The 27781-nt window shown below is 42.7% G+C and overlaps 2 protein-coding genes across 2 annotated transcripts; one reads left to right on the top strand and one right to left on the bottom strand.

Moving 5' to 3' along the window:
- Positions 1-183: 183 nt before the first annotated feature.
- Positions 184-9193, bottom strand: stmn2b (stathmin 2b). The gene is made up of 5 exons (XM_084032524.1): positions 9035-9193; positions 3469-3564; positions 3159-3331; positions 2366-2557; positions 184-1682 (listed from the first exon to the last, which is right to left on the bottom strand). Exons 1-5 carry the CDS (start codon positions 9051-9053, stop codon positions 1623-1625), a joined length of 540 nt encoding a protein of 179 aa, XP_083888650.1. The 5' UTR covers positions 9054-9193; the 3' UTR covers positions 184-1622.
- Positions 9194-11069: 1876 nt separating this feature from the next.
- Positions 11070-24461, top strand: LOC311027519 (Y+L amino acid transporter 2). Its single transcript, XM_084031550.1, has 12 exons — positions 11070-11208; positions 14283-14634; positions 14966-15141; positions 15701-15843; positions 17442-17567; positions 17681-17825; positions 18195-18318; positions 19790-19893; positions 20025-20121; positions 20229-20378; positions 21076-21259; positions 21961-24461. Exons 2-12 carry the CDS (start codon positions 14506-14508, stop codon positions 22053-22055), a joined length of 1473 nt encoding a protein of 490 aa, XP_083887676.1. The 5' UTR covers positions 11070-11208; positions 14283-14505; the 3' UTR covers positions 22056-24461.
- The last annotated feature ends 3320 nt before the right edge of the window (positions 24462-27781 follow it).

Raw genomic sequence — 27781 nt, 5'->3', positions numbered from 1 at the left:
GCCGGTTTCATTCACTGAACCCCAAATCTTTATTAACCACTGCTTGCTCACAAAGATATACATGGAGAGGAGGGAAACACACAAATGGACGGAGGAGAGAAAGAGAGAGAGAGAGGCAGGTAGGAGAGTGATGTTCTGGCTGTTACACACTGTAACGGTGTTGGTTTATACTTCACCGGGTCAATATCGCCTGGCACAAACATTCTGTTATCTACCTGCCGTTTTTCTGCAATACACACGCATTCCTTTTAAATACACTCATGTACTCCTTTACAGATGGCAATACTGTGTTTGAATCATTTGCAGCTATACCTGTTATGGCTTAAATATCTTTCTCGTGCCGACCTTTCGGTGGCGTTTACAGTGTCTTGGCGGTGGCGTGCAATGATTTTACGCCAGGTGCTGATAAGATGTCGGCGCTACTCTAGCCTCTATGAAGTGGAGAAAGGTGGCATTTATTCGTATTTTCTCCGATTAAACGTTCACAGTCACGAGTCTGGTGAAGTTGTTGAGATCAGTTGTTATCGTACAGTAACACGTGATGGAAGGGATATCAGAGGCCTGCCGTTGGTCAGGTGGATGCTGTGTGACCTTTTCAGGTGTCAGCTCTGCGCTGTGATTGGCTAAATGCCTGCCCATGTGTGAGAGAGAGAGCGTGCGAGTGCGTGCTTCTACGGTATGTACGTATGTAGAGAGATGAAGAGGTTTCAGACAGAGGGGAGGAGGATGAGGATGGGCTCGTTAAATGCTATAGTGTTCTCCGGTGGTACAGTCACCATCTACCTCACAGGAGTGGAGGATGCTGGCGACGGCTTGCGGTCCCCGCAGGAAGCAAACCGGCCCCCTTTTCTTCTGCCCACGTCCCTCCGCTAATTGGAACACTGGCATGAACTCGATGGGATAATCACTCCGACCAAGGATCCAATTTTGTTATCGGATCGGCCGGGTCAAATTAGTAAGTGCCCATTCGGAGGGACAGTGGGGGGGAGGGGATGGTGCCAGCATGCAGGTCTTGTGAGGACGCAACCAGTCGCAGCAAACATCGGCTAGCTGGCAAACTCACAACAAACACCTACGCCTGAAATGGTTCTCAGGCTGAAACAAACAAAAAAAACTGAGAAAAAAACCATGAAAATGAACAAATTATTACATCCATATATAAGCAGGGAGAGGAAACTTATATAGAAAAAAATGGCACACTGCAATCAATACTTTTGCTGCTTGTATTGTACTGTATATAACAAAAAAAGAAGTATTTACAAAAAACCAATACCCACTGTCATTTGTCAATTTGACTTTTTTTTTTCTTTTCTTCTCATTTTTAAATGAAGCAAAACATTCCTTTTTTTTTTGGGAAGAGTGGGTGGGAGACATTAATTTTTCTTTTTTTTCCTAAATGATTTTTCTTTTTTTTCTTTCCACCCCCAACCCCATTTTTTGTACCTCCCACCGTCTCGGGATGGCGTCTCAGGCTGTGGTTGTTTCATAGTATGATGGGGGAGTATGGCGGACGGGTGGAGAGGGTGGGGGGGCATGTGGGATAAGGTGGGGAGAGGGGTGTTCCTCAGGGTTGGGGGGGGGTGGTGGTGGTGAGGTGGGACGTATGAACCTGTTGGGGCTTCTCACGCTGTCAATTCTTCTCTCATCTCCTTGTTCCTGCGCACCTCCTGAGCATGCCTCTCCTAGAAAAAAACACAGTGAGGATGTCACGTTTCTCTCTGCTGCTGCCGGGCCTTTCTTAACATTTGCTTCGTGCTCACTTCATAATTTCTCTTCTTTGACCTTTGCAGCGAAGACTCGTTTCCTTTTCTATCCCCACAACCCATTAAATTCCTTATGTCCCACCTTTCGAGCACAAGACTCCATCTTTGTCTTTATCGAACCCAAATCTTCTCTGAAAGGTGCTCCATTTACAGATGTCAAACAGGTGTGCCAGCCCTCCTTACCCTGCTCTTCCACTACCTGCATCTCTTTCTTTTCATTATTTTCTTTTTATATATTTTTTCATCTTTCATCTTCCTCCCCATCAAGAGAAAATTCATATTTATTCATCCATATTTAAATAAACGGTCAAAGGAGTTATGTTGCAGCTTCTGATGCTACAGTGAATTCCTGTTTACGTGGCTTTTGATTGGATGCCACTAAATACGGTTTTCTAGCAACCAGAGTATGCATTAATTTAGTCTCTAGTAAACCATAGCATGAAACTAGCAAGTAGGAAATGATTTACAGCTTACTGTTAGTTTTCATAAAAAACGTACGATATAATTGGACAGAACAGAATGTTAAAAATCCAAATAATCAACTATTTTGTCTTCTTATTATGGATTTATGACCTCCGTATATCTACGTCGCTGCTCCTCACCTTCTCCTGCAGGCGCTCCATCATGGCAGCCATGTAAGCCTGCCTGTTCTCCTCGATTTGCTCCATCTTCACTTGGAGCTTCTCCTCGGCCATGCGGCTGAAGTTGCTGTTCTCCTCCATGGCCTTCAGCAGCACGTCGCGCTCGTGGTCCCTCTTCTCGGCCAGGGCGCGGAGGACCTGGGCCTCCTGGGACTGGGAGGGAGAAGGAGCAAAGGGCAGCGGAAGGGGAATGAGTCAGCGAGCGAGCAAGAGAATCGATGCAGACAGTGATTTACTGAATCCTACTCATTGATTTCTCTTGAAATTTGAACACTTTTGAGTCCAAAGCTGCTGCAACTGATCCGACTCAGCATAAAAGTGTCTTGCGGTACAGAATTCCTCTCCTTGTCACACTCATCCTCTCTTGGCCTTAATTCAGATAACATAGTGAATGTTGGACCCACAAATGGGACATCTGGTGTTTAAATAAAATGGGCAAACTGCGTTATTGATTCTGTGATTGATTTGCTGGTGGGCTGCTGGATTTGTCAGCTGCTGGTATTGACATTCAAATCAATGAGATGCAGGAATGAGCCGATATCAGATTATAGTCAGTGTGACGCGTGATTTACCAAACATCCACACATCAATGTAGATTTAGTAGTTAGCAAGTAGTAGTAGCAACCAGTACCGTTGTGATATAATTTCTCCTTTTGTTTGGGGTGAGAAATTATTTAGTTTTTTGTGGTTGTCATGGATGCAAAGTGATGCACGGCAGCTGGGTTGCAATGAAAATGATTAGAAACAGCCTTACTCTCCTCCGATCCTCAGCTGCCTCCAGTTTCTTCTGGATGTCCTCCAGGGAAAGGTCCCTCTTTGGGGGGGTGGTCACACAGTGGGCCACATCAGTCACGGGGGAGGTCGGCTTCAGGATGACCTCAAAGGCCTGGCCTGAGGCCCGCTTGTTAATGGGCTTGATGTCCATGTCTGTATGTGTGTGCATTAATGTGAGAGAAAGACAGGCAGAAATCACAGTGTTGGCTCTGTGTGGCTTTCAATTCCAGCATGTTTTATAAAGAATGATTCAAAAATATAAAGTAAATCTCAATCTGATGACCACTTACCTTCAAAATCCCCCATGAGGTTTTTGTGGGTCTCAGGGTACAGACAGGAGCAGATGAGTGAGAGAACTGAGATCTCCTTCATCTTCTCTTTGTAAGCTGTGGAGTAAAAGTTAAACATGACTGCGTTAACTGACTGCGTGTAAAGACGTGTGCACAAACACAAAATATCATTAGCCTACTAACATACAAAAAGAGGAAACATCATTAACCCACTTCCACCTCCACAGGAGGTCCTTGATGTAAATATCCAGATTTTTTGGAGTAATAATTAATCATCAGGTCTCCCCCCAAAAAAGAAAAACCCTCATTAAAGGATGTGAGGTTTGGAGGGGAGCAGGATGGATGTGTCCTTACTTGGCCTAATTTCCCCCAACAGCCAAGATGCTGCCGTCCCTGCAGGATTCGCCACACATCATTAGCTATGCAGTATTATTTATTAACCTAGGCAGACCAACGCCCTATTGCCTCGCAGCCGTTCTGTGGCTAACACACAAAAAACAACAAAAAAAAACACGATTTTCAGATCATGTAGAAAGCGAACTTAGGATTTACGACAGCTGTTGGAATAACATTAAGGCTGTGTCTTATCTTCTTTCTCTGTGGCTTGTGGATAGAGGCTAATAGGCGAGAGCTCCTCTTATCAGCTTAACACAGCAACATGACTGTCCACCCCTGGTTCATTTATAGTCCCAAAAGTTAATAACACTGAAGCAAAGCTGGCAACAAATCACCCCCGGTTTGGCAACCTGCACCCTGCTCAATAGGGAGGGACAAAGTGCTCCAAAGGGCAGATGGTGAAAAAAAAGAAAAGAACAACCAACCTTGTCTAACCTTGATTTCTTTTTTTTATTCTTGTATTTTTGGCATCTACTACTCTGTAATGTGAGCCCAGAGTTCAGCGGCGGTCCCTGCGGGGAGAACGACTAAAGAAATATCTGCAACGCACTGCAGCCTTTAAAATATTCTGCTTCTGCAAATGACTGCTGTGTTCTGGAAAAGGCGAACGGCCTCATGGTGGAGATTTGCATGCCGACTGTCATATTAGAGGACAATCCATCACCCCGGAGCACATGGGCCTGCAGGGCTGAAGTGTGCCGCCTTGATTCATGATTTTCACCGGGCTACAGTGGCAAAGCCAGAAATGAGATTTACTCCGTGGTTGGGGTACAGTGTTAGAGGAGGATTAATCCAAATGCTCTTCCTCGCTCATCCTCTTCTTCTCTCTGTGTCTCACTTTCTGCCCTGCAGACAGGCAGACGCCGCAGTAATGTGATCAACTCTCAGATGTAGCTCTCACTACTCTCTGATGGCCTTGTTAACTCCTTCCCCCGAGGAGGAAGCGAGAGAGGGTGGGACCGTGGCAGGGGGGGGAAAGGAGGGGGGGATGAAGATGAAGGTGAATCAGAAAATAGTGAGAGTTATATCGCATGAAAGGAGAGAGAGAGGAAGAAATGTTTGTCTGTTGGGGTGGGGCTTCGCTGTCATGGTAACACCTCTCTGATATAAACAGAAATCACAGACCGGAGGATTAAAAACCAGTAAAGGGGGCAGCTCCCAGTGGGGCTTGCGGCTGCCATCCACTGCCCCTAGGATGGCCTAATGGAAGCAGCCACCTCAGGTGGAGAGCACTTTAATTTGTAATCAGTGGACCGCACCATTTCTGCTGACGAGGGGTGGGGACAGGGCTTTTGGAGGGCTCATTAACTGCCGTGTTCGTGTCAAGACCCCAGCAGCCATTTTCTCCCACACACAACTCCACTCGACGGCTTAAAGCCTCAAACAGTTAACAATCCAGTGGAGCATGTAATTTGAGTTAAGTGCTTTTGGAGCAGATCGGTAAGGATTGTTGTTCATTGGTTGTCAAAATCTGGGCGGTGCCTTTTTCAGTGAAGAGCTGCAACTTATTAGAATTTTTCAAAAATCCATTAAGCTGCTGATTGTTTTAGAATAACTGGTTAATTGTTTTGTATATTAAACTAAAAAACCCTGAGGAAAACAATTCACAATTTCCTAAATTTCCTAAGAATGTCATCAAATGTGGATTCATGGCCATAAATCACTGCAGCTCTGCTTTGCTTAGTTTTATTTGAGGTGACGTTCACCGACGAATGTAATTTCTTGGAAGATAAGCTCACTGTAAGTCACTGTAACATGAAGCAGCTCTCTGACTCAGAGTCCTGCAGATTATTCATTTATATCCCCTAATCAAAGATATATGAGATTCTCTGTTGTGCAAAAAAATATGAGATTTCCTCCGTATTTCTCCCGAGAGAATAAGATTTTCCTTTCCGTAACCTCGGTTGTAATAAACTCATTCCCAGGGGATCGGCCACATAAAAATGGCAAATGATCCGGTGCGATGTTCCACACCAGGAAGCGTCCAAACATGAGCATCTGTTCCAAGAAACTGAGTTTCCTAGATGCTGCGTCAGGTTTATCAATCTGAGATGAGACAAAAACCGCCTTAAGAAGGACATGACACCGCTTTAATGCGCCCACTCCTCTCCACCGCGCTGGTTTCAACCAGTCAGCTCTGCGTCCTCCCCGTCCCGACCACAGACCTGCAGCCAGCAAACTGCACTTCCTCTTCCAATCCATCAGCCAAAGAGTGCAGATCGTCAATATCCGCCTACTCCCCCGCAAGCGCCCCTCTACCCCGACACCTTCTGCATCCCCGAGCCTCCGATTCATCTGTTGCTGAATGTGTTCTCCCCTCTCAATCCCAGTGTTATCTCTCCCTCCACCCCTCCACTCTCTGCGTCTCCTGGGAGCTTCAATTCTGCGTTAGCAAAAACAAAACTACCCAACCCCCATTATAAAATGTTAACAGGCGAGTCACTTTGAACAAGAAGGCCCGAAGTGATAAAGGCTACAAGCAAACTGTGACCCTGAGCATCGTAGCGTTTACTGCCTTGCTGGGTCCTGTAACCCAGCAGCAGAATGAGCCTGCGTCAGTGTTCGGCACATACAGGCCCTTTACAGCTGTGCCGCCGGGCCACGGCATAATCACAAAATTATGAAGGTATTACCACGGCAAAATTGGCCGTTAAATGAAACGATATGGCACCCAGATGACCAAGGGCAGAGCAAGACGTTTGGTGTAGGAGGGATGGGCTGGTGGGCCGCACCCTGTGTCTGCCAGATCTGCACAGAGGGCCGCAACTAAGGAGGTTTTTCAAATAATCAATAATAGTTTGGCCTTCAAAGTTTTGTCTTGCAAAGCCAAAACCCAAAGATATTCAATCTGGTTATGAGAGAAAACCGAGACGAGCAGCAAATCATCACAATTTACGAGAACACGAGAATGAGTAGTGAAAGGCGATCGACAAGTTATCATAATAGCTGCCTATTATGTTTCTATATCGGCTTACAGCTCCAGATCAGAGCATTAAAAGTGCAGACCAGAGAGGATTCTGTGTCCTGAATCTTTAAAGCACTGGAGGATTGCATCAAATTTGCCAAACTAGGACGTTATAAAAATCTCTGAACTGTCTCGTCCATATGTTGATTGATGGATGACGAACAGCTCATTAGCATATTGCATACCGTCGATGCTGGATTGATGTCACCTCTACCTCTCAGCCTCCTTAAAGAGCAACAGTCATCTGAACCAGTAATGGGAGTGCGCCGCGTTGATCGATGAGACTCTGCGCTAAATCAGCATGAATTATGGGGTCTAGGAGTCTTTTGAGCTCTTAAGCACGCGGGGCCGCTACGACAACGGCGACGCAGGTCATGAGATGGTAAAAAACGCAGCCAGATTTGTACGTGACCAGTCGTCTCTGGATCTGCGCACAAAGGAATTGATTTATAAGGAGGCGGCTGAATGACCACACCTAATTGGATACGACAAGTGTGCATGATAAGGATCGGGAAAAGTGCTCAGAGACCTTAATGCACATGGGAGTGGTTCTGAGCAGGAGTTTGTTGGTGGGGATGCATCTGGGAATGAAGAGGCTTTAGGGGTGTCTCTGTCCCTATTCTCCTCCCAGGAAGGAAGAAAAGAGACAAATTCCCATATATGCAGGTGTATTTATCCTGCCTTATAGTCCCTAAATACACTTATAAATGTTTATTGACCCCTGACACCTAAGATGCTCCTCCATCTCAGACATGACAAAGTAGAATATTATTGGGATTTTATGTTTCTGTAAAGCAAAGACCCGGCATGGACTCAATGACCTGCTGGGTGCTGAGTGTCTGCTCCCTGCCCATCCCATTCTGCCTGTTCACAGCTCAAACCGAGGAGGAGGAGGAGGAGGGAGGGGGAGGGGAGGAAGATGGGGGAATAAATATAACAGTCAGGGTTCGACTGCCAGCGTTGCTCAGCGCAGACACCATGCAGGACCCTTTAAGGCTGTCTGTCTGCACGCCCCTGCAGTCATCGAATGCCTGCTCAACCATAAAACTAACCGACCCACTCCACACTGCACTTTTCATCCCACGTACACACCCCTTAAAGTAAACACACTTTCCTGGACGTCGGATGTGATTACAGGCTTCTTTTCTGATGAAGCCCGCGGGTCACATCCAGTGTTTATGGGTCACACGAAGTGACACGTTGAAAAAGATAATAAAAGAAATAACGCATAAATAAAAATATCTCATAGCTTTGATATGGAAAAGCATGAGAAAAATGCAAGGCCTACAACCTGTCAAAGCATGTAATCTATTTTTTATTTCTACCAGACACTGTCACATTATAAGCCACTAAATCTATATATCTATATGTACAATAATGTTATTGAACATGATCACATTTAGAGGATTGAGGTATGAAATTCATTTCATCGCCATAGTCGTAAATTCTTCCCTCGACTGCAAAGCAATTCAGGAATAGGCTGCTCTTTTTTTTTTCCTCCCCTAAAAAAAAAAAAAAAAAAAAAATCTCCCTCTCGTTCATGCATTTAGCGGTCACCCACAAAATAGGTCGAGCAGACTTCTCGCCACAGCTGCATTGTGCAGGATGGCCCGCTTTTCATCGAGACATTTGTCACGGTGAAACGTCTCCCACACCCTGGGGTGAGCGGCCGGCTCGCCTCGAAGGGACCGGAGATGTTGGGTGGGGTCGCTGGCGCTGCATTATGCTGCGCGGCTCTGAGTCAGGTGCGGCACGCAGGCAGACAAGGCAGCGAAGCGATGCTGCTGCGCGAGGAAATAACAACGCATTTCTGGCGTCGATGCGACCTAATTCTCTTTCATTAAGCGAGCTTTAAAAGGGGGGATAAAAAAAAAAGATATGCGTCACAGAGGTGGCAAACGGATTCCCAAACTAGCTCATATTGATCGGCGCTCATTTGGATATAGGATCAAGCGTTTACCGTTAAAAAAAAAAAAGATTATTAAAACATCGACTGTAAAAAAAAACATAATTCTTTTTTTTGCAACTTCATTTTTAAGGAGTGACTTGCAGAGGAGTTTGGCCGCTCCCTCTAATCGACCAACCCTCAGCATCCTTTTGTGCCATGGGTGTCGCCACAGCCTCTCAGCATCCTCAGATCTGCGAATATCTCAGGGAAGAAAAAAAGAAAAATACATGTGCAAGTGTGAAAATAAAACAACTCACCGATTGCAGTCTTAGCCATCTCTGTACGGTGGTGGTGCCGGGGCGGTGGTGCGGTTGGACCGGAGGAGTGCGCGTCGGTTGCTGGATGCGGTATCTCGGGGTGAAGGGACTGCTGGTAAGGCACTGAGTCAGCAGAGACGGGACTGCCGGTGCGCCTGGTGGTCTGTGATGAGCTGCGTCAAGACGGCGGGAAATATCTAGGCGATAACCGGAAGTGAGTTGATTTAGCCTTCAGAATAAAACGCACTAACCCATCCCATTGTGGAGCTTATTCGTTTTACCTATCCTGTAAATCAAAAATGCAAACAAATCCCTGATCCCAGCTTCTCAAATGTGAATACAAATTTAGCTGATATGATAGTAAACTGGCTCTCATTTGGCGGGATAAATAAAACGATGAGGCTATTCCTCTCCATCATCATGTCAAGCTTTGAGAAAATGTAAAGGCTTGTCTGTATTTTTCCCTATTTTGACATTTTATAGCGTAGACAAACAATCAATAAAATAACTGATAGATTAAATGTTAATTGTAGTATAGGCTTATATACACAGAATGGAAACAGAACTTTGAGGTTACATGTAACCATTTGTTTTCACAACATTCCAACAGCGTGAGAAAGACGTTTTTTGTTGTTGGTAAGACTGTCTTAACTTGAGTGAGGGGGGAGAAGGGGGGGTAAGATGTAACATGAGCAGACAGTCAGTGCCCTCTCTTATTGAAACCTGTCTGACCTTGATGAAACCTTGACCCACATTAAGATTTGCCATATTCTCAAAGGCTTTATTGTGAAATGAACGACAGGAAGTTTCAACACATAATCCGAATTGGTTTGACACTGGGTCAGTAATGAGCGTTTATGTGCCTGCTAGAGGTACCACGCTCCCTTGACGAGCCTCTCCTAGCCAAAAGCCTGACGAACCCAATGTCCTCTTGTAATGGAGCGATCAGGTCCTCAGCAATGTGGGTGTTTCCCCTCTTTGTTTCTGTGGTGATGAGAAGGCTCAGGTTCAGATTACTCATGCTCTCCTTCCAATGGTAATTAAATAACATTTATATTTAGCATCCTTTCATAAACAACATTTACATGCAATTTTGATTAAATGTTGATGGATTTTCATATCTTATATTAAACGACAGCCCCGGACTAAGTCATCCTAATAAATAATCAATGGAAACGGTCAAAGGGCCAAATCATATCAGTTTTCACCTCTTTGTAACCGATGAAAATACTGATGGGCAAATCATTATCTGCCAAAATGAGTAGGTGGAATAATTAAAACGACGACCACTAGGTGGCAGCAAATCTCAGGCGATACGAGCTTGAGGGATACCTTCAGTGTACACTCATCCAGCGCTTATAGGCGACCCTGCAGACCGATCTCCATTCAGACACTCAGCCACACATATTATACACTTTAATTCATGACTTTTTGCAGTAAGATATTTGCATTAGTTCTATTGAAAAGTGGGAAAACACACGAAACACAAAGTAGGCTTTATTGTTCGTACCAACTCCAACATCACCTTCCTTATCAGAGGGTTGTGTTTTCACAGATAACAAAGCAGTCAGGCTAGTGTTTGTTTAAACCGTGACATACACACTCGTCAAGACTACCTGACGTATGTCACTCATTAACCAGAACAGTTTTTAGTTGAGTTTTTAGTTGTTTATAGTTGATATGCTGTGAACATTTTAAGTACATGCGTATGAAATAGTTCAAGTAGGAGTTAAAGAAAACATAGAAACTTTCAAAAATATATAAATTGTTTTACAAAAGCAATTAGCTTGATAAACACGATTAAAATAAAGTGCAGTTTATCCAATAATCACGGGGATCAGAACCAGCCAGGTGTGGCCGCATCACACACACGTACTGTAGATCAATGCGCGGTGTTTTCCCCACCCCAACGGTCGTTTTGAGGAAACGAGGATGCCGTCGCTAAAACGATGAGGTATTTAATACATGTCGGTGTTTGGACTTGGTGTCACAGCAGTGAGGCCCTCGTCCTGTCAGTGGGTGGTGCCACCATCATTTGGCGGTAGATGGTGAGGAGGAGTCAGCTGCTGATGTTGAGTCGACTGACTGCTTGAGGGGACTCACTAGTTAAAAGTTAGACACACGACACACGCTTGCATCATTGAGGGAGGAGGGAAAACGACGACACAACAATGGTAAGTAGTCTCTCTTATATTTAGCTTTTGGAGTGGATTCACTTCCCATTTTTTAAATGACACGCGTTTCCACTCAAAGTAACCTTCGCCACCATCAGTTAAGGTTAGCCACATCACACACTGGCGTTAGCAGGCGCAGCATCAGACATGTATGACGAGTAACTCGGCTAGCTCTGTTAGCTAGGTGACACGTTACAGAGCCGCCGCACAGCCAGTTTAAGACGCATGTCGTCCGTAGAGGGACGCCAGTGTAAGCTAGCGAACAAGCGGGGAGCGGAGTGAAAACCCTCTCATCCTTTCTTGAATATGTAACGTTGTCAGGCCGTGCTAGCAGGGCTATCATTCGTCCCGGAGCTAATCAGTGACGGCAAAAGGAGATTGTTTAGTGTAAATAAAGACCGGTGCGGGAGTTCTTTGCTCTGTTATTTGATGAAGTTGACATTTTTAAGTCACGCGCGCGTCCGAGTTAACGTTGAGGGTCGACGCGAGCGCAAAGTAGTCCGCATTCCACATCACCAACCGCTGTGCGCTCGTGCTCGGTGTTTAAACTTGTGTCTGACACATGAGGGGAGCATGATTCCTCTTACGTATAAACGAGCTGTCAACCGTAATGTTTAATAACCGTAGTGATGGTTAATTATGTGAACTTATACACGCGTTTCCTCACGAACAGCGGGTACGTTTAGTTGTGAACATGAGGAAATATACCAATTTCCTCCACAAATAGGACTTTTTTTTTAGCTTGTTATACTGCAGCAGCCATATTGCTTAAGCATGCACACCAGATGCTACCGTAATTTCATTGAGTAATGCAACACATGGCGCTTGTCCCTCACACCCATTTGTACTGTTTTTATTTTAGTTGTTAGGCAAATGTCTTGGCAGCTGTGAATCTGCAACTAGATCGTTTTACTTGTGCAGTTATTGTGTATTTGAAAACAAAAAATAGAGTACAAAGTACATTTTTTCAATCCGAAATCATGCGTTTGTTTGGCAACCAGTCATGCCCTTGAGCAGTACTGCACCTTAAATGTAGATGGATGGTTCCAGGGTATTTGGTTAACATGTTTGTAGAAGGGAGGGACTCAGGGCGATCTTAATGATGTCGGAGGCCCACAACCAACTCAGCCATGGGAAATGTTTAAAATGCACATTTCCCGACTCTCAAAAGAAGGGGCTCCTTATATTTATCTGGGTTTGGTATATGTCTATCTCCAAGGGCCCGTTCCAGAAAGCAGGTTCAACCAACTCTGAACCTAACCCTGAACTCTGAGTCAACCAACTCTGAACCTAACCCTGAACTCTGAGATGGGCAACTCTGAGTTTTCGGTTCCAGAACAGCAGATCTGAATTAGTTCAATCAACTGAGTATGTAAACTCTGAGTTACGACTCTACAAAGCCATCATCAATAGAGCTCCGATACTACGATTCACCATGGCAACCGGGAGAGAGTTATTAGATATTACTGAGTGTTTATGTAGAAAACAAGCTCATCCATAGAAAGCGGACCAACATTACTGCATTAAAGTAGAGATAGTTGGCGTGGTGGACATTTACGGCCAAACTTTATGCGTATAACTGAATGAAACAGTCTATTGGTCTAAAGGTGATAAGTCTTTATTTTCTGCCTCGCAGTGCGACACTGTGTTGTAATGGTTAGCAACGCTGCCGACGGTGCAGGCGACGGGTTCAACTCCCGTGGTTCCCAAAGTAGCACAAAGAACAAATAATCATTTTAATAGGTGTAATGTGGTGACGGGTGTAATCCCCCGAGGCACAAAAAGAAAGTGACTTCAGCTGAAAATTAAGCATAAGAATATTGCACAAATACGTAGACTAAGGCATATGATTTTAATCATATTTCACATATTAAACAGTAAATATAAGCGGTTATTTCAACAAAGGAATGTCCTTTTAGTTGAGAGTGAACTCAACTAAAGGTTGAGTTCACTCTCTTTCTTGAACGGAAAACACAGAGTATACCTCTTCTCAGGGTTAACAAACTCAGAGTTTCAGGAAAACCTGCTTTATGGATCGGGCCCCAGAGCAGTTGACTACACCTTTCCCTGACTGACTCAGCAAACAGCTGAAACATGATTTCACCTGTTCTCCTGCAACAGCTGCACACGGTGCAGGTTTTTGAAAACACTGTCAATCACATCAGCTTCATGCCCTGAAAAGCCTGTTGACACCAAAATACCAATAACTGAAAAAGGCATATCGTTTGTTTTCATGAAGGGCCAAGGTGTGCAGCACTTGGTGTGCAGCACATTGCTCTCGCAAGGAATTGTGGGTCGGCGTAATTTCCTTTCCTTTCTTAAAGGAAGGTCTGTTGCATCCTATGCTAAAGGAGCTCTGAAAGGAAGCATTGGAGCTCCTTTCCTTTGCATTTAAAGAATTCAAACGGCTCTTATCATGGCGGCCACTTGTTCACTTCTGGGTCACTTCTTCTCACCTTCCTAAGCAATAATTTAAGTGCCGCACACCTCGGCAGTTCATGAAAACAAACAATATGCCTATTTCCATATTTCAACAATTACTTTCATGCAGACATATAGTAATTGGAATTGTGTTGATAAATGTGGGGAAAGTGATAATAATTTAATGGTGTTTATATTTATTTCAATCATGTCACAAATGTTTGACAAAAATAAAACTTAACATTACAATAACATAGCTTAGTGAAAGTCCGGTTGGATTACATCACCGCGGCCGTCTTTTTCTAAATACTTTTGAGTTCTCCTTCCACCTTTCCTTAACCCTGTGACATTTTCCCCCGAGGTCAAGGAAAAGGCGTTAGGAATAGGAGTTGGGTATTTAGAAATCCTGCTGGTTTGGCTTTCAATACCTTCATAAATGCAGCCGGTGTGCTTTCTGTGATGCTGTATTGAGGTCGACTGTGAAACAAACAGCTGAACTCAGAAACATGGCAACTCGGTGTTGCTTTTGTCTTAAAAAGTGTATAGTGCTTTCAATCATCGCTTAATAATACATACCCTTCAACTTAATTTGGCAACATATGGAAATATACCAATGTGGTATCTGTGACACTGTTCATTTGTTTTTCTTGCAGATCATCCCAGTGGAGAATTACTCCTCAGATTCAACAATGAAACGGCCCTAGTCTCAGCCTTCCAGTGACACTCCCACCCCCCTTTCTCTTCTCTTAATCCTCATTCTCTTTCCATTCTAATATTGTCTTGCTCTGTTCTTTTCACCTGGTCAATTTCTGGTGCTGGTCTTCTTTATCAGTTCCCTGTTACCTCCTCTGAGTTGAAGGCTGTAAATCCCTCACAATGGTTGCTGAGGTAGACTCGGTGTCTCAGGGCAGCGAAGTGCGGCTAAAGCAGGAGATCTCTCTCCTCCATGGGGTCTGCCTCATCGTGGGAAATATGATCGGCTCTGGTATCTTTGTCTCGCCTAAGGTAAGAGTTTGTGCTTTGTTTGCCCAACTCATGTATTTGCCCTGCAAATTTATTTTTGTATGAAAATTGTTTCTTGCTCATTCATTCAGACATTTTATTATCTTAAATATTTGAGAAATGTTAAGGGTTTGCTTTTTAGTCTTGGTGCCATTGTTTGGCATGCACTGACCTGCAATGGCAGTATTCACTGCATTAAAAAAAAAAAAAGCAAATGTGCAATTGCACAAAAAACAGGCAAGGCAGGAAACCACATGCAACTCTGATGTGCAATGAAATTCCCTGTGTGCACGCGCACCCTCTTTATTCTCTGCTCTCAATTGTTGTCCTACAGGGGGTTCTTCATCACACAGGTTCATTTGGCCTGTCCCTGGTAGTGTGGGCCATTGGAGGGATATTTTCAGTGTTTGGAGCATTATGCTACGCTGAGTTGGGTACTACCATCCGTAAATCTGGAGCCTCCTATGCCTACATCCTGGAGGCCTTTGGAGGTTTCTTGGCTTTTATACGGTATGGTTTATTTCTTTTTTGCACTTTCTGCCTGCAGAGATTATTTTCATGCATTGTCCTGGAAACAACACACAATTGAAACTAAATCATTTTACTACTTGTACTACTACTTCCAAAACAAAGTATAGTGTGACTAAAATTAATTTTGGCCATTATGATTGGTATGGCATAATTAGTACAGGTTCAGTACCCTTTTGTCCTTTCTACTGTATGTCGGTCCCTTTTTTAGCTGTTTTTGTTGGCAATGGCAGATTTGATTCTCTCATACAAATCAACTTGTGCCCAATTGTCACTTTCATTTAACTGTATAACTTAGCACAATATTTGCTTATAATCTTTACTTATCTTATGATGCAAAAACTCACTAGAAAAGTATAATAGCTTAGTCTTACGGGGCCATTGTTATAAGCAAAACTATTTGCAAGATTTTTGGAGATTTGTTTAACTGTTTTTCCAATCTGTGTTAAATAATCTCTAAATGCGTACTGGGATTTGGGTTAGTGTGTGTATGTGTGCATACCCACCCCTACCTTACAATTAAGACTTGTTAATTCTGTAGACTTTGGACGTCGTTGCTGATAGTTGAGCCAGCTTGTCAGGCAGTGATAGGTCTGACCTTCTCCAACTACCTGGTCCAGCCCTTCTACCGCACCTGTCCAGCCCCCTATGTCGCCGTCCGTCTCATCGCTGCTGCCATCATATGTAAGCCTCTCCCTGTACTAAACACATCTACACGTTCTACTTTACCTGTTGCATGTGTTTTACATTAGTGGTGAAACGACAAAGGTGACACAAATGTATGTTTACGTTCGACACCTATGTCACGGGGTGTTATGTAGAGGATCCATAGAAAGAGGAGTGTCAAAACCACAGGTACACATAAAATTGAACACAGTTCCTTTGTTCAGGTGTTGGACTGTATTGGCCTGGGCTGCTAAATTGCCTTTACATTTTGCACTCTGCACCTGTGCACTGTTGTTTTATGGTGACTGCTTGATTTTATTTCCTTTTATGGGGATTTAATGCAGACATAGCTTCATGGCTTAGTCTTTGTTTCCATTGCACTTAGATGGATATGTTGGTAACTACACTTAATCCTTGTTAAATTACTCTCAACACTACCTACAGCACTTTCTTGGTGAATGGTGTCCGTAAAGCTGTGTGATGCTTGATGATGAATGGCTTTTAAGAAGAATAGCAGTTATAAATACAGCTGTTCATTCTAAATATGGATGTGATTAGGACCAAGCGATACGGCCTAAAAATAAAATATTAGATTCATGTTGCATCATGTCACATCCAATTTATGGTTTTGATCAATGTTTTTACTTAAAAAAAAAAAAAAAAAAAAGTTGTTGAGAAAAATGTATTGTATTATCCCTGAAGAGAAAACACAGAAGACCCTCTCTGATGGGTGACTGAGAGTTATTTCTTGGGCAGATCACAGTGATAGTGTGTTGGCATGTTTGATACGGTTCCATTCACACATCCTACAACATCGGTTGTTGGTCCGACACAGCGTCGTTGTCTTGTACACAACTCACTTTGTGTTGTTGCAGCGGACGGTGAAGCAGCCGGCTGATCTTCCAGCTCCAGGGTCGTCTTTTATGCTTGCATTCTTCACATATGGGATTCTATGAGAAAATTATTCTGTTGTCGGTGTTCTAGGGCTGCCGCTGTCTTGTGCAACTCAGGGTGTCAAACACTTCTGCATATCTGCATGAGATACTGGAATAAATTAGTTGTATTGCTGCTTTTAGTTGCCACAAACGTCTCAACAGATGGTGATTTGCTTGAGGTTGTTGATGAACAAACTCCTCACTTTTATTAGCAAATGCTGCCATATTGATTGATCACAAGAAGCTTAGATCTTTAGATATGATCTATGCTTCTTTGCCAAGGACGTTACACAAACGGATCACTGAGAAAGCAAATGTGTGACAGAGACTGGCGTCAAACTCTATAATTGTGTACACAGATAACCGGGACTGCTTGCTTGTTTAAAAGAGGAAATTCCAGGCCGAGTTAGTAGAGTTTATGTTCCTCCCACATCTAAACTGTGTAAAACGGATTTTGATAGTTGATAAATTAATTTACTCATACCTCCATTCCACTCATACACAAATAATTAATCCATTGTTTATCTCCTTTTCAATGAGTTTGTTATAGACATTCATTCGATTTCATGTTGCTGAAATTCAATGCCAAAAACCTTCTCCACAACTCCCTGCTTGTATCCACCACTCAGTTTAAACTATATTTGTTAACTGCTATTTTTCTTCTTCTTCTTTATCTATCAGGTCTGCTGACTTGTGTGAACTGTATGAAAGTGAAGTGGGGTGCTATTCTTCAGGTCGTCTCCACCGTGGCTAAGGTCCTAGCTCTCATCGTCATCATCATTACTGGTCTGGTTAAGCTTGCACAAGGTAGGAAATCCTAGAAACAGAAGAAGAATTAAGTCTTCACCTGGAAGAGATATTCAGGAATGTTCATACTTCTTTATTTACTGAGCTCATGCCACAAACCTGTGTTGGTGTAGGTTTTAACCAGCACTTTGAGGACTCCTTCAAAGGCTCTAAACTTGACCCTGGTGAGATGGCCCTGGCCCTCTACGCTGCCCTCTATTCCTACTCTGGCTGGGACACACTCAACTTCATCACAGAGGAGATCAAAAACCCAGAGAGGTACGAGTCTGGTATCTGGTATTTCAGAAAGACTTCACAGATTGTTTTTACTTAACTCTACCTATTGTAAATCTAGCATTTGATAAACCTGACTAAGTAATCTTACTTGTGAATTTCACAAGTCACCATGCTCTCATTATATCCAGTAACAATGATGAGGCGTTACAGCTGCATTCCTACTGCATTCCTACTGGGTGCAATGTATTCTCTGCACAAAGCTTTTAGTACTACGTGTACTTGTTGAAGCAATAAATGTTCTCACTTATCTTAAGTAAATAATAATAATTATAACAATGATAATAATAATAATAAATAAATAAATGTGCATCGGAGAGCTTTGATTTTAAAAAACACTTTTCTTATTTTCAGGAATCTGCCCTTGTCCATCGCTATTTCCATGCCTATTGTCACTGTGATCTACATCTTGACCAACGTAGCTTACTACGTTGTCATGGATATAGACAGCGTGCTCAACAGTGACGCCGTCGCTGTGGTGAGTGCATTCTTCCTTGTGGACTGTATGTCGGACCGTGTGCATACTAATATCTACCCATAAACTCTATTAGTACTTCTACAGGACTCCTCCTAATTGACAGAATCTGCTTTGCCTGGTAGGTCTGCAGGTATTATCTCCTGTCTTCTGCTGTCATCTCCTTCAGTCTGGCTGGCAGCCACGGGCGCTGGTGTCTGGCAGTAACTTAGTTTAGCTAAAGAGATTAGCGCCCCACACAGGAACATGGGGAAGTTGATTATGTGATTAGTCCATTGGAGGGAGAATTGTGCCGGTATTTCTAATCTTTTTCCAACTCTGTGTGATCTTGAATTTAACCCGAGAGTCACAGCTAACAGTTTCTCATGTTGGTTGTCAATGATGCTGGATTTGTCAGATTCAGAAGAGAGTGATGATGTCGAACCCTCTGCCATGAATGTTTTGCACTTCTGGGCTTCATAACTCAGCTCTGCACACAGTTCATACCGTTTTAACTTAAACCTTCTTTGTAACAACCATTTTAAAGCACATCTTAATTAATTAGATGTCGCTTCTGTATATCTAATGTCTCTTGTTCCTAGAAATGAGAATTAAATGGGCCTACCATTGTTATACTGACATTTTTTATAATGCCTACATTATACTACAGAATCAAAGTAAGCTTTTGCACAGTGTATATCACATAGTGGCATACACTCATCATAGCCTAAATATTAATCTGAGAGTGCATTTACACAAGGCTTTTTTTACAGCTACTTAAATTATCCATGCCACACTTTTTTTATTTAATTTTTTTTTATCTCCACCACCTTTTTTTTGGTTTCAACATTTTTTCAGTTTTTTCTGTGTAACTTCAGAGGGAAGTCAGTGACCCGGCCAAGGGTCAGGCTGAGCCAATCAGATTGAACAAAAAGTGGAGCAGTCCAAGTTGGGAGGGGCCACATCACTAATATTTTAATGGCAAACATGGCCTCAATATATGGTGGCGACGCCCATGGTTGTATACATAATGTTAAAAATGTTGCCACACCAGTATCTTCAAGGGAGCAGGAGGATTGTTCCTCTGTCATCTCAACGTGCAGCTGCGTGCTACCTGTAAGATACGCTGTGTCCTTTTTGAAGGAAAAAGGACACAAATATTGGGCAGATTGCCATTCCTGCTTCTGACTCTGAAGGTCGAATTTAAAAGCTCATTGAAATCGGGAAACCCCTATCTAGAACTGTACAAGATTAAAGGTAGAACTACATGTAGGGGTCTATATTTAGATCATTGTGTCGAAGCTAAAATGCAATTATTCTTATAAATCAGTATGCACTTACAATATAAGTCACATTAGTACTAATCAATATATTTGATATAATCATCCGATTAATCTGCTGTTATTTGCGTACACTCTAAGCCTACGTTTTTAACATTCAATGATCTTACCAATAGTAAGTTGAGTAGTAAGACACTTTGTCTTTGTCTCCTCAGACATTCGCAGATGAGGTGTTGGGCTGGGGTCGATGGCTGATCCCCCTGTCTGTGGCCATTTCCTGCTACGGGGGTCTCAACTCCTCCATCATTGCTGCCTCAAGGTTACTACATACAAGCACACCTTTCCCTCGCTATTCTACAAAATCCTATTTCTGCCTGTAATGATTTTAAAATATCGGCAAACTACGAGCGTACATGGTGACATGATTTTACCGTTTTGTTTCTCCCGCAGGTTGTTTTTTGTGGGTTCCAGAGAAGGCCACCTGCCTAATGTGCTGTGCATGATCCACATAAAACGTTACACCCCAATTCCTGCCCTGCTTTTCAATGTTTGTATTACATTTTGTTGTGGATTTTGAAATTAAATTCTTTGGTTTTAAATCCTGCGTCCCTGACGTATGCTTGTTGCCAAGCTCAAATATTCTTCTCTTTTCAGGGTGGCATGTCTCTGATCTACCTGGCTGTGCCAGATGTTTTCCAGCTGATTAACTTCTTCAGTTTCAACTACTGGTTGTTCATCGGCCTGTCAATAGCCAGCCTGATCTACCTTCGCGTCAAAGCCCCTGATATGCACCGGCCGGTTAAGGTAAAAACTTGTTGCAGCATGAGTGCAGATGTGCATGTTTAAGTATCGTAGTGATTCCTCTCTCCAGGCACACATAACTTCCCCTATCAGTGTTGTATGACAATGTGAGTCAGATGTTGAACATGTGACACACATGATTTTTTTTCCTCCTAACTTTAGTAACCTAACTGCCTGCTTGCATGCAGATATATTTATAATATTATGATCTATTTAGAAATTATGTATTTCCACCTGCAGAGGAACTACAGGGGGAAAATGCTTCATATAACCTTTTCGAAGGCATCTTGAAAAATGTGATGTTTTTCCCCTTGCCTTCACCCATGCATGCTGGGTAAACAGGGTATCCTTTTGCCAAATGTGCCTCTTTATTTATATTTGTTTACCCATCAACAGTGCCTCCGTTGCAGCCCGGACTACACTCGGCAATGGCTTTGAGTTATAACAATTATTTGGTTGTCTAAGTAACCATCAAAATGACTGCACTGTGTTCTGGCCGAGCAATTTAAGAGCTATTAGAGACGCAATCTAATTATTAGAGGAATATGGTTTACATTATTTGTTAATGTAATTTAAGTTTTAATCCTTCTACTTTTCTTCTCGCCAACCTTTTACTACCCCCATTCCTCTTTTCTGCCTCCCCTTCGTACTTTGCCCTTGTATATCCTCCTCTACCTGTCCTCACTCCCTTCCCCTGCAGCTGTCTTTGTTCTTCCCCATCGTCTACTGCTGTTGCAGCATATTCCTGGTAGTGGTTCCCCTCTACAGCGACACCATCAACTCTCTGGTGGGAATCGCCGTGGCGTTGTCTGGTGTACCAGTCTACTACATTTGCATCCACCTACCGCCCAGTTCCAGACCAGCCTTCCTTGGAAAGCTGCTCGGTAAGAAGCTTCAACCAACCGTTGGGGATGTCGGTTTTGGGAAACCCTCGTACGCCTTTAATAGTGTTTGGCTGCTTTTTAATGGAATATTTACTTTTTTTCCTTATCGTTACTGATCCCTTATATTTGTTCTTCAAATCTAACCAGGAGGCATACTGAGCATACAGCATTTTAGAGTTGAAAAATCAACCCCGACAGTGCTCTCTGGTGGATAAACTGTAAGAGTGACACTGTCTCCAAATTATCACAAACTTTATTTGGCAGTTTTGCACTAAATATTTTTGTTATCAGCCAATATTGGTGGATATACTGGCCTGGGTTACTGTATAATTTCCCTGTGCATGAATGTGGGTGTCTAATGTTATTCAGGATAACCTCTTAAAGTAGCTTACTGTAAGTTGCATGTGGGCCAGCTACCACTGTCACATGTAAAAACTCTTAGCCTTAAGAGCTGAAGAGTGACTGAGATTACCGTTTCAAAGTTCAGCGTACTTTAGAGCCTACTGTAAAGGATTCTGTAGTACAATGTGAAAACCTGCTGTAGTAGAATATCCCCTCCTAATACGACTAATGTTATGCCAATATGTTAGTAATCCTTTAGGTGGTTGTTCTAGAACAGAGTTGCTGTTTACTGCATTTTCAAAGATGGTCTCTTTAGAGCGTTGATTCTTTTCTTCATATTTATTATTTTGTCGTTGCAGATAAGTTCTCCCTGTACACCCAAAAACTGTGCATGTGTTGCATGACCTCGCCGGACATCGACCTGGACAACATAGACCCAGAGAAAATTGAATGATGGCGCAACAATGGCCTCGTGTGGAATGCTGTATGGAGGGACGGAAGAGGAGCTACAGACAATCAGGATTTAGATGAGTAAAGCCTGACTGATTTAAGGAGGATTAAGAAACGGGAGAGGTGAGCTCAACACGCCTTTTCCACCTCTCCTCCTCTCACATACACAATCCATATGAATAAAGGAGCAGGTTTTTACTCTTAATGAATAAAAATATTTTCCGTTATAACCTCTCCAAACTACAGAGGTGTGTAGCTCAACTTAGTGGAACTTGAGCACATTTGCATCCTATTACACAGTGCAGTGTTTGCCGTGCGATTCCCTCCACACATGTGCCCATGCACATAAGCTGACCAAACGCCTCTCGGTGACACTGCGACAAATGGGAAATAAACCACCTGATCCAGAAGGAATTGACTCAGCAAAGATGCCTGAGGCGATTTGTTCACAACAGGAGGTTGTTGCAGAAAATACTGAGGTGGATTTGAAAACGTTAATGCCTCACACGTGTTGCATCACACGTCTCGTGGTGACGGAAGTAAGTTACTGTAGCTGAAGGCATGAAAGATGAGCACTGATCGGTGCAACCTGTTTGACCCCTTTTTAAAAAATGCTGCTTCATCGCAGGTTACAAGCGATGGTGGTTAATGCACCAAGATGGTGGTTAATGCAACCAAATGGTAATTTTCCGTTTATATGAACATTTTTAGGGGCCTTAAGATCAGAGTAGTCACAATTAAAAAAACATAAATTGAAACATTTAAGTCTTACACCTTGTGACTCAATGCTGAATGTTGCAGACCTCAAGACACTCACTTTGTGTGTGTAAATGTTTTGTGTGTGTTCTCATAATCTCATTATAGTTCTGAAATGTTTTTTTTTTTTTTAAAACATCAACTGAATGGTTTGGCAGCCCGACAACGTCCTTGGATTTGTTGACAGATTTAAAATCTGCAGCAAATTTGCACGTTTGCCTTTTTCTTGTTTCTTTTACAGCTACATTACTCATGGAAATACTTTATTCTGCTCTATTAGTGAACTGGAGGAGCAAATAGTAGAAGAGATTACAAAATGTTCACCTCAATAATGTATGTGGATTATTTCCTTCTCTCTTCTAAATCCTTCCAATGCATCTTCTGGGCTACCGGTATATTTGATTTAAGCTAATATTAACTTCCAAGCACAAGCTATATGGTTTACCCCTAGGGTTATTTAAGAGTCCCTCTGCCATTTGCATGTTTTTCATCATGCTGTTACTCTCACCCCGTCCCATTGTTCTCTCTTCAAACAAAAACTAGTGAGAGCAATGTAACTGAAGTGTGAGGTTTTTAACTGTACACACTTATATTGTGATTTGTTTCTGGATCAAGCAAAAGTACCTTCCGGACACCTCCGGTTTCCATTCACAATCAGTCTTAATAGAAACAAATCCTGCTGATGTGCACACATTGTTGCTGATATTTATGATGTTTGTTCTTAAGAGGTTGTATCACAAATGGGATAATTAATCTAATGTCGCCTTGTGAATATATCACCAACTCGGACCATTTATTAGATGCACAGCCAAAGGTCTTAAACAGGCTGATAGTTGGACCATTTTCCCTGCTTGCAGAGTGCAGTGCATCTCTGTTATCTAGTGAACTACAGGTAGAAATGAGTCAAACTTGAGTGTTTGTTCAGTAGTCCTTAGGAACTTCATGTGCCTTCTGTGAGTGTGGTCTGCCAGTGGCCTTGTTTATTTTTGATAATGTAACGTAGTTCTTGTGTACCGTGTCTGAGCACAGTCGTTTTGAATCGTCGCTGTAGGCGCTAGCCAAATGTTTTTCAGCTGTTCAAGCAGCCTTAGAGGATGTAGTTTAGGGTCAGTCATGTGTACGTTGGACATAATCAGGACTTTGAACCATATTTTGTGTCTTGACCCAAGTACTTCCACAACACCAGCCAACCGGAGCACACAGACGTTAATGTTGCTTTCTCGGAGGTCAGTGTCATCTTTAAGCCAAATTGATCTGTTTTGTGTGTGTTATGAATAAATGCCACCATATATCTTCAGTGAACACTGAATAAGTTTAATGTATTTCCATTTATAGTCTTTTACAAACGTCTTTATATACCCTTAAATCACAGGACTTGAATGTTGCAGTATATTTGATGTTTCATTGGGTACAAAATACTGAGTGTGTGTGTGTTTTCTGGTTTGGTTGGGTCTGATAGTTTTGTTTTGTGTATTTTTAAAAATTGTGTCTTGCGTTTGCATGTTGACTGTTTTTGTCTGTTTGGTTTTTTTTTATTTATTGTATTTTTGAAATGGGACAAACCAAATGGCAAAACATGCTGTTCAGTGGGGGAAGTGTTGCCCAGACTGCAACAGGACCATACTGTTTTTATTTGAATAAAGTAAAGACTGCATTTCATTGACTTTGACTTTTTCTTATCCACTGTACTCTACATGAACATGGCTTTGTTGGACCTCTGGCTGCAGTGAACCACTCACAGCCACTAGAGGTCATGGTGTGGTAACTATTCATGATTTAGCTCCAGCAGGTACCTTTTTTGGAAATGGGTATAAACTGCATTGTAGCCGTCAACCAATGTTATTTTTAAGTTGTATAGTATTACAGTAGGAGGAATTGTTATAATTCCTGATTCTTGCATGTACTTTATTGACATATATTTTATATTTATACCTTCTTGTTTGTGAGGGGAACAACACCAGGATTCTGTTTCATAGCTAAACGATAATTCGTGACAAACACCAAAACACAGATCCTGTGTATTTCTATAAGTAAAACAGTCCCTGTGTCTTGGTGCGTTGGACTGACCGTCTTCCTTACAGCCTCCTCCGGTGGCTGGCCCGGCCCCACCTCCTGTCCATCCGTCCACCTTGCCTCCCCGGGGGCTCGGCCTGCTGCAGAGGCATCACATTTCAGCAGGGTGTGCACTCTTTGCTTCAGATTCTGCCCAGACGATAGGTGCGTGTTCCTGGGGAGAGTCTTTCCGCCATCCCTCCCCAGGAGTGGAGGGAGTTGGGTTCCACTGACTCATGCATAAAAGATAAAGCATTGGAGGTGAAATGCAGCTGAGCGCCACAACAGCTACTGTAAGAGCTCTCTCCCACAGAGTGCAGGGCAGGCTGCAGACAAAGTGAATTATTAGCTGTAAAAGGCCCGGGCCTGCTTAGGGTGGTACTTGGCACCGCTGATGCTGTGGAGGGAGAATCTGTCCTGGGGATGGACAGAAGCACTGGGGTGCTGCTCTTTGATGGGTGAGTGGCCATCGCACACTGGCACCAGCTCGGCATCATGGAGCTGCCTCGACGTCTGAACTGGATACGAAGCCGACCCTGGAGGCCCCATGTCTGCCACAGGGAGTTCAACCGTAAGTGTTTGAAATGACAGATTGTATACCTGATTTGCACTACATTTGGCTTTTCCCCCCTCTCTGTCCAAATAGTTTGTTTCTTACAAAATGCCTGTCTTCTGGGTCTGCCTTCATTGTCTAAGCTCTGCTGTGAACCTGAGAAGCTCCCAGTGAAGTAATACAGACTGTGTCGCTGCTGCTCTCATGTCCTTTATGTGCTTCATGCTGTGGATAATAGACATCATTATCTGCTGTTTCTGATGGTACATTCTAGTTTGAAGCATTTCAATAATATACTGCACAGTACTCCAGGTTTTGAGTTTTAACTTTGCAAGTGCTCTCTCTTTTTCACCGAGCAGGCGCTGTTGACATCCCTCCACATATCAGAGAGATTTGATGTTGAGCATGATATTGTGTGGGGAAACGTAACGGAATATAACCTATCTCTTTAACATTTTTGCCAACAAATATAAACTATGGACTTGTACATACAGTGATATGCGTGGGGATCGATGCACGCTGTCTGCCGTTGCCTGAATGTTGCTGAGCTGAGAGGATTTAGTCGACTACAACTTCTTGAGCGGAGTGCAGTTCGGTTCCCATCCCACATCCTGTCAGCACTTTTAATGTGTATGTATGCAAAGCAGAGTTGAGGACAGCGAGAGAGGAAAAGTGGGTTTCTCTGGGCACTTAAGTATTTAATTTTCTCTCTGGGGATCCGTAAAATGACTTCCTTTACATAAAAGCTTTGTGTTTGGTAGTTTGTCTAGAGAGTGAATGGGCTATGGTGTGTGTAGTTTTGATAATTGTGTGTTCAGCATGGATGTGTTTTAGCCTGGTGGCTGGAGGAGGTAGGTAGGCCAGTTGCATGGAAAACAAAAAGTACAAGCAGGGTGTTTAGTACTTTAGCGTTTTGCAAATTGCCCCTTTACGATCACAAATGTGGCTTATAGACTGGTTCTACATTGGCACAACGTTGTGTGATAATCTCATTGATTATCTTGTAGTCTCTGGTGGTTAACACGTTCCCTCCAGCCTTTTTTAATCTAAACGACAAGCAGCAGCATTGCTTGGAAGTCGACGCTTCAAAGAGGAAGGAGCACTGAGGTTGAAGATTATTGATTATTCCCTCAGAAGTCTTTGAGTGGCTTTGTCCACGGCTGGTTGTCTCAGTATTTATTTATAAGAGAGTAGCTCTGTTCTGTTGCAGGGTTTTAGTGGCCACCACAGAGTAGAGGTCTTGAGTGTATTATGATTAGGTTTATAGCCTTTCTGAACAGACACAAAAACACTTAAACTTTCAAAGGACCTGCATCTGATATGACTGTATCAAAGCTTTATTACCACATTATTGATGAAAAGGCTGAATAAAACTCGACTAAAACAGGAAGTTGATACCAAGGAGTCTTTTTATTGATATATATATTTAGTTTTTCATGGCAGTTATCCCACTTTCTTTCTTGCAGGATGAAAAACGTTGTTTTCCTCTTATTTTAGATGTGTATTAAGTCTGAATGAGGCTGTTTTTTTTATTTTCAACACAGCCCATTTATTCTGGAAGTCATTCCTTCATTTCATGGTTGAAAGAAATCCTCTCGCTGAAGGTTCAAACATCTGAAGTTACACATTTTAAATTATTCTGTTGTCTTGTGTGTGCATTAATAAAAACGCATGTTATAAAGTTGCGGTTGCTGTGGCAACTGCTCACTTAAATTCCGTGAGTTATTCATATCTGGTGTGAGTGAGGTGACTTACTTTAACAGCCCACTCGTCCTTTGTTATTGCCTACAGGGCTGCGTGTGTTATGGTTGTTATCCACTGGAGTGTGATGTCACTCAGTAATAACTGTCTTTATAAGGGCATGCATCCCAGTGTTGTCATGGAAACAGTGGGGAGATGTATTGGATAAATTCAATTATAGCGCCAAAAATGATTCAGTCTTACAACATCATGTTTTCACCGTGCCAACTGGAACCTCTGGTTATGTGGGACAGCAGTGACTTGGCCATTAATGCAAGGGTTGTTGGTTTGTAGCTCTGTGTGTCCTTGAGCAAGACACTGAACTCTTTGCTGTTGACTTTGCTGTTGATGTACAATATGTGTAATGGGATAAATATGTAAGTTGCCCTGAACAATAGCATCTGCCAAATGAATATAATCTTTTTTTTTTTTCTTCGATTGACTTCAGCTCGTGGCGGTACAATTGTGTATTTGTTTAAGGTATTATCATATATGTCAGTACTTTACTACATTTATTTTGGTGAGGGTTCAAAACGTTTAATTTGTTTATTGTTCTGTACACCATGATGGGGATTGGAACCATGATTTTTGGTTTACCAACGCCTTACTAGTCTACTTGGCCACCATGC

The sequence above is a fragment of the Eutrigla gurnardus genome (assembly GCF_963514095.1).
Source record: "Eutrigla gurnardus genome assembly, chromosome: 17".
NCBI classification, from domain to species: Eukaryota; Metazoa; Chordata; class Actinopteri; order Perciformes; family Triglidae; genus Eutrigla; species Eutrigla gurnardus.
This window is presented reverse-complemented; position numbering and strand designations above follow the sequence as displayed.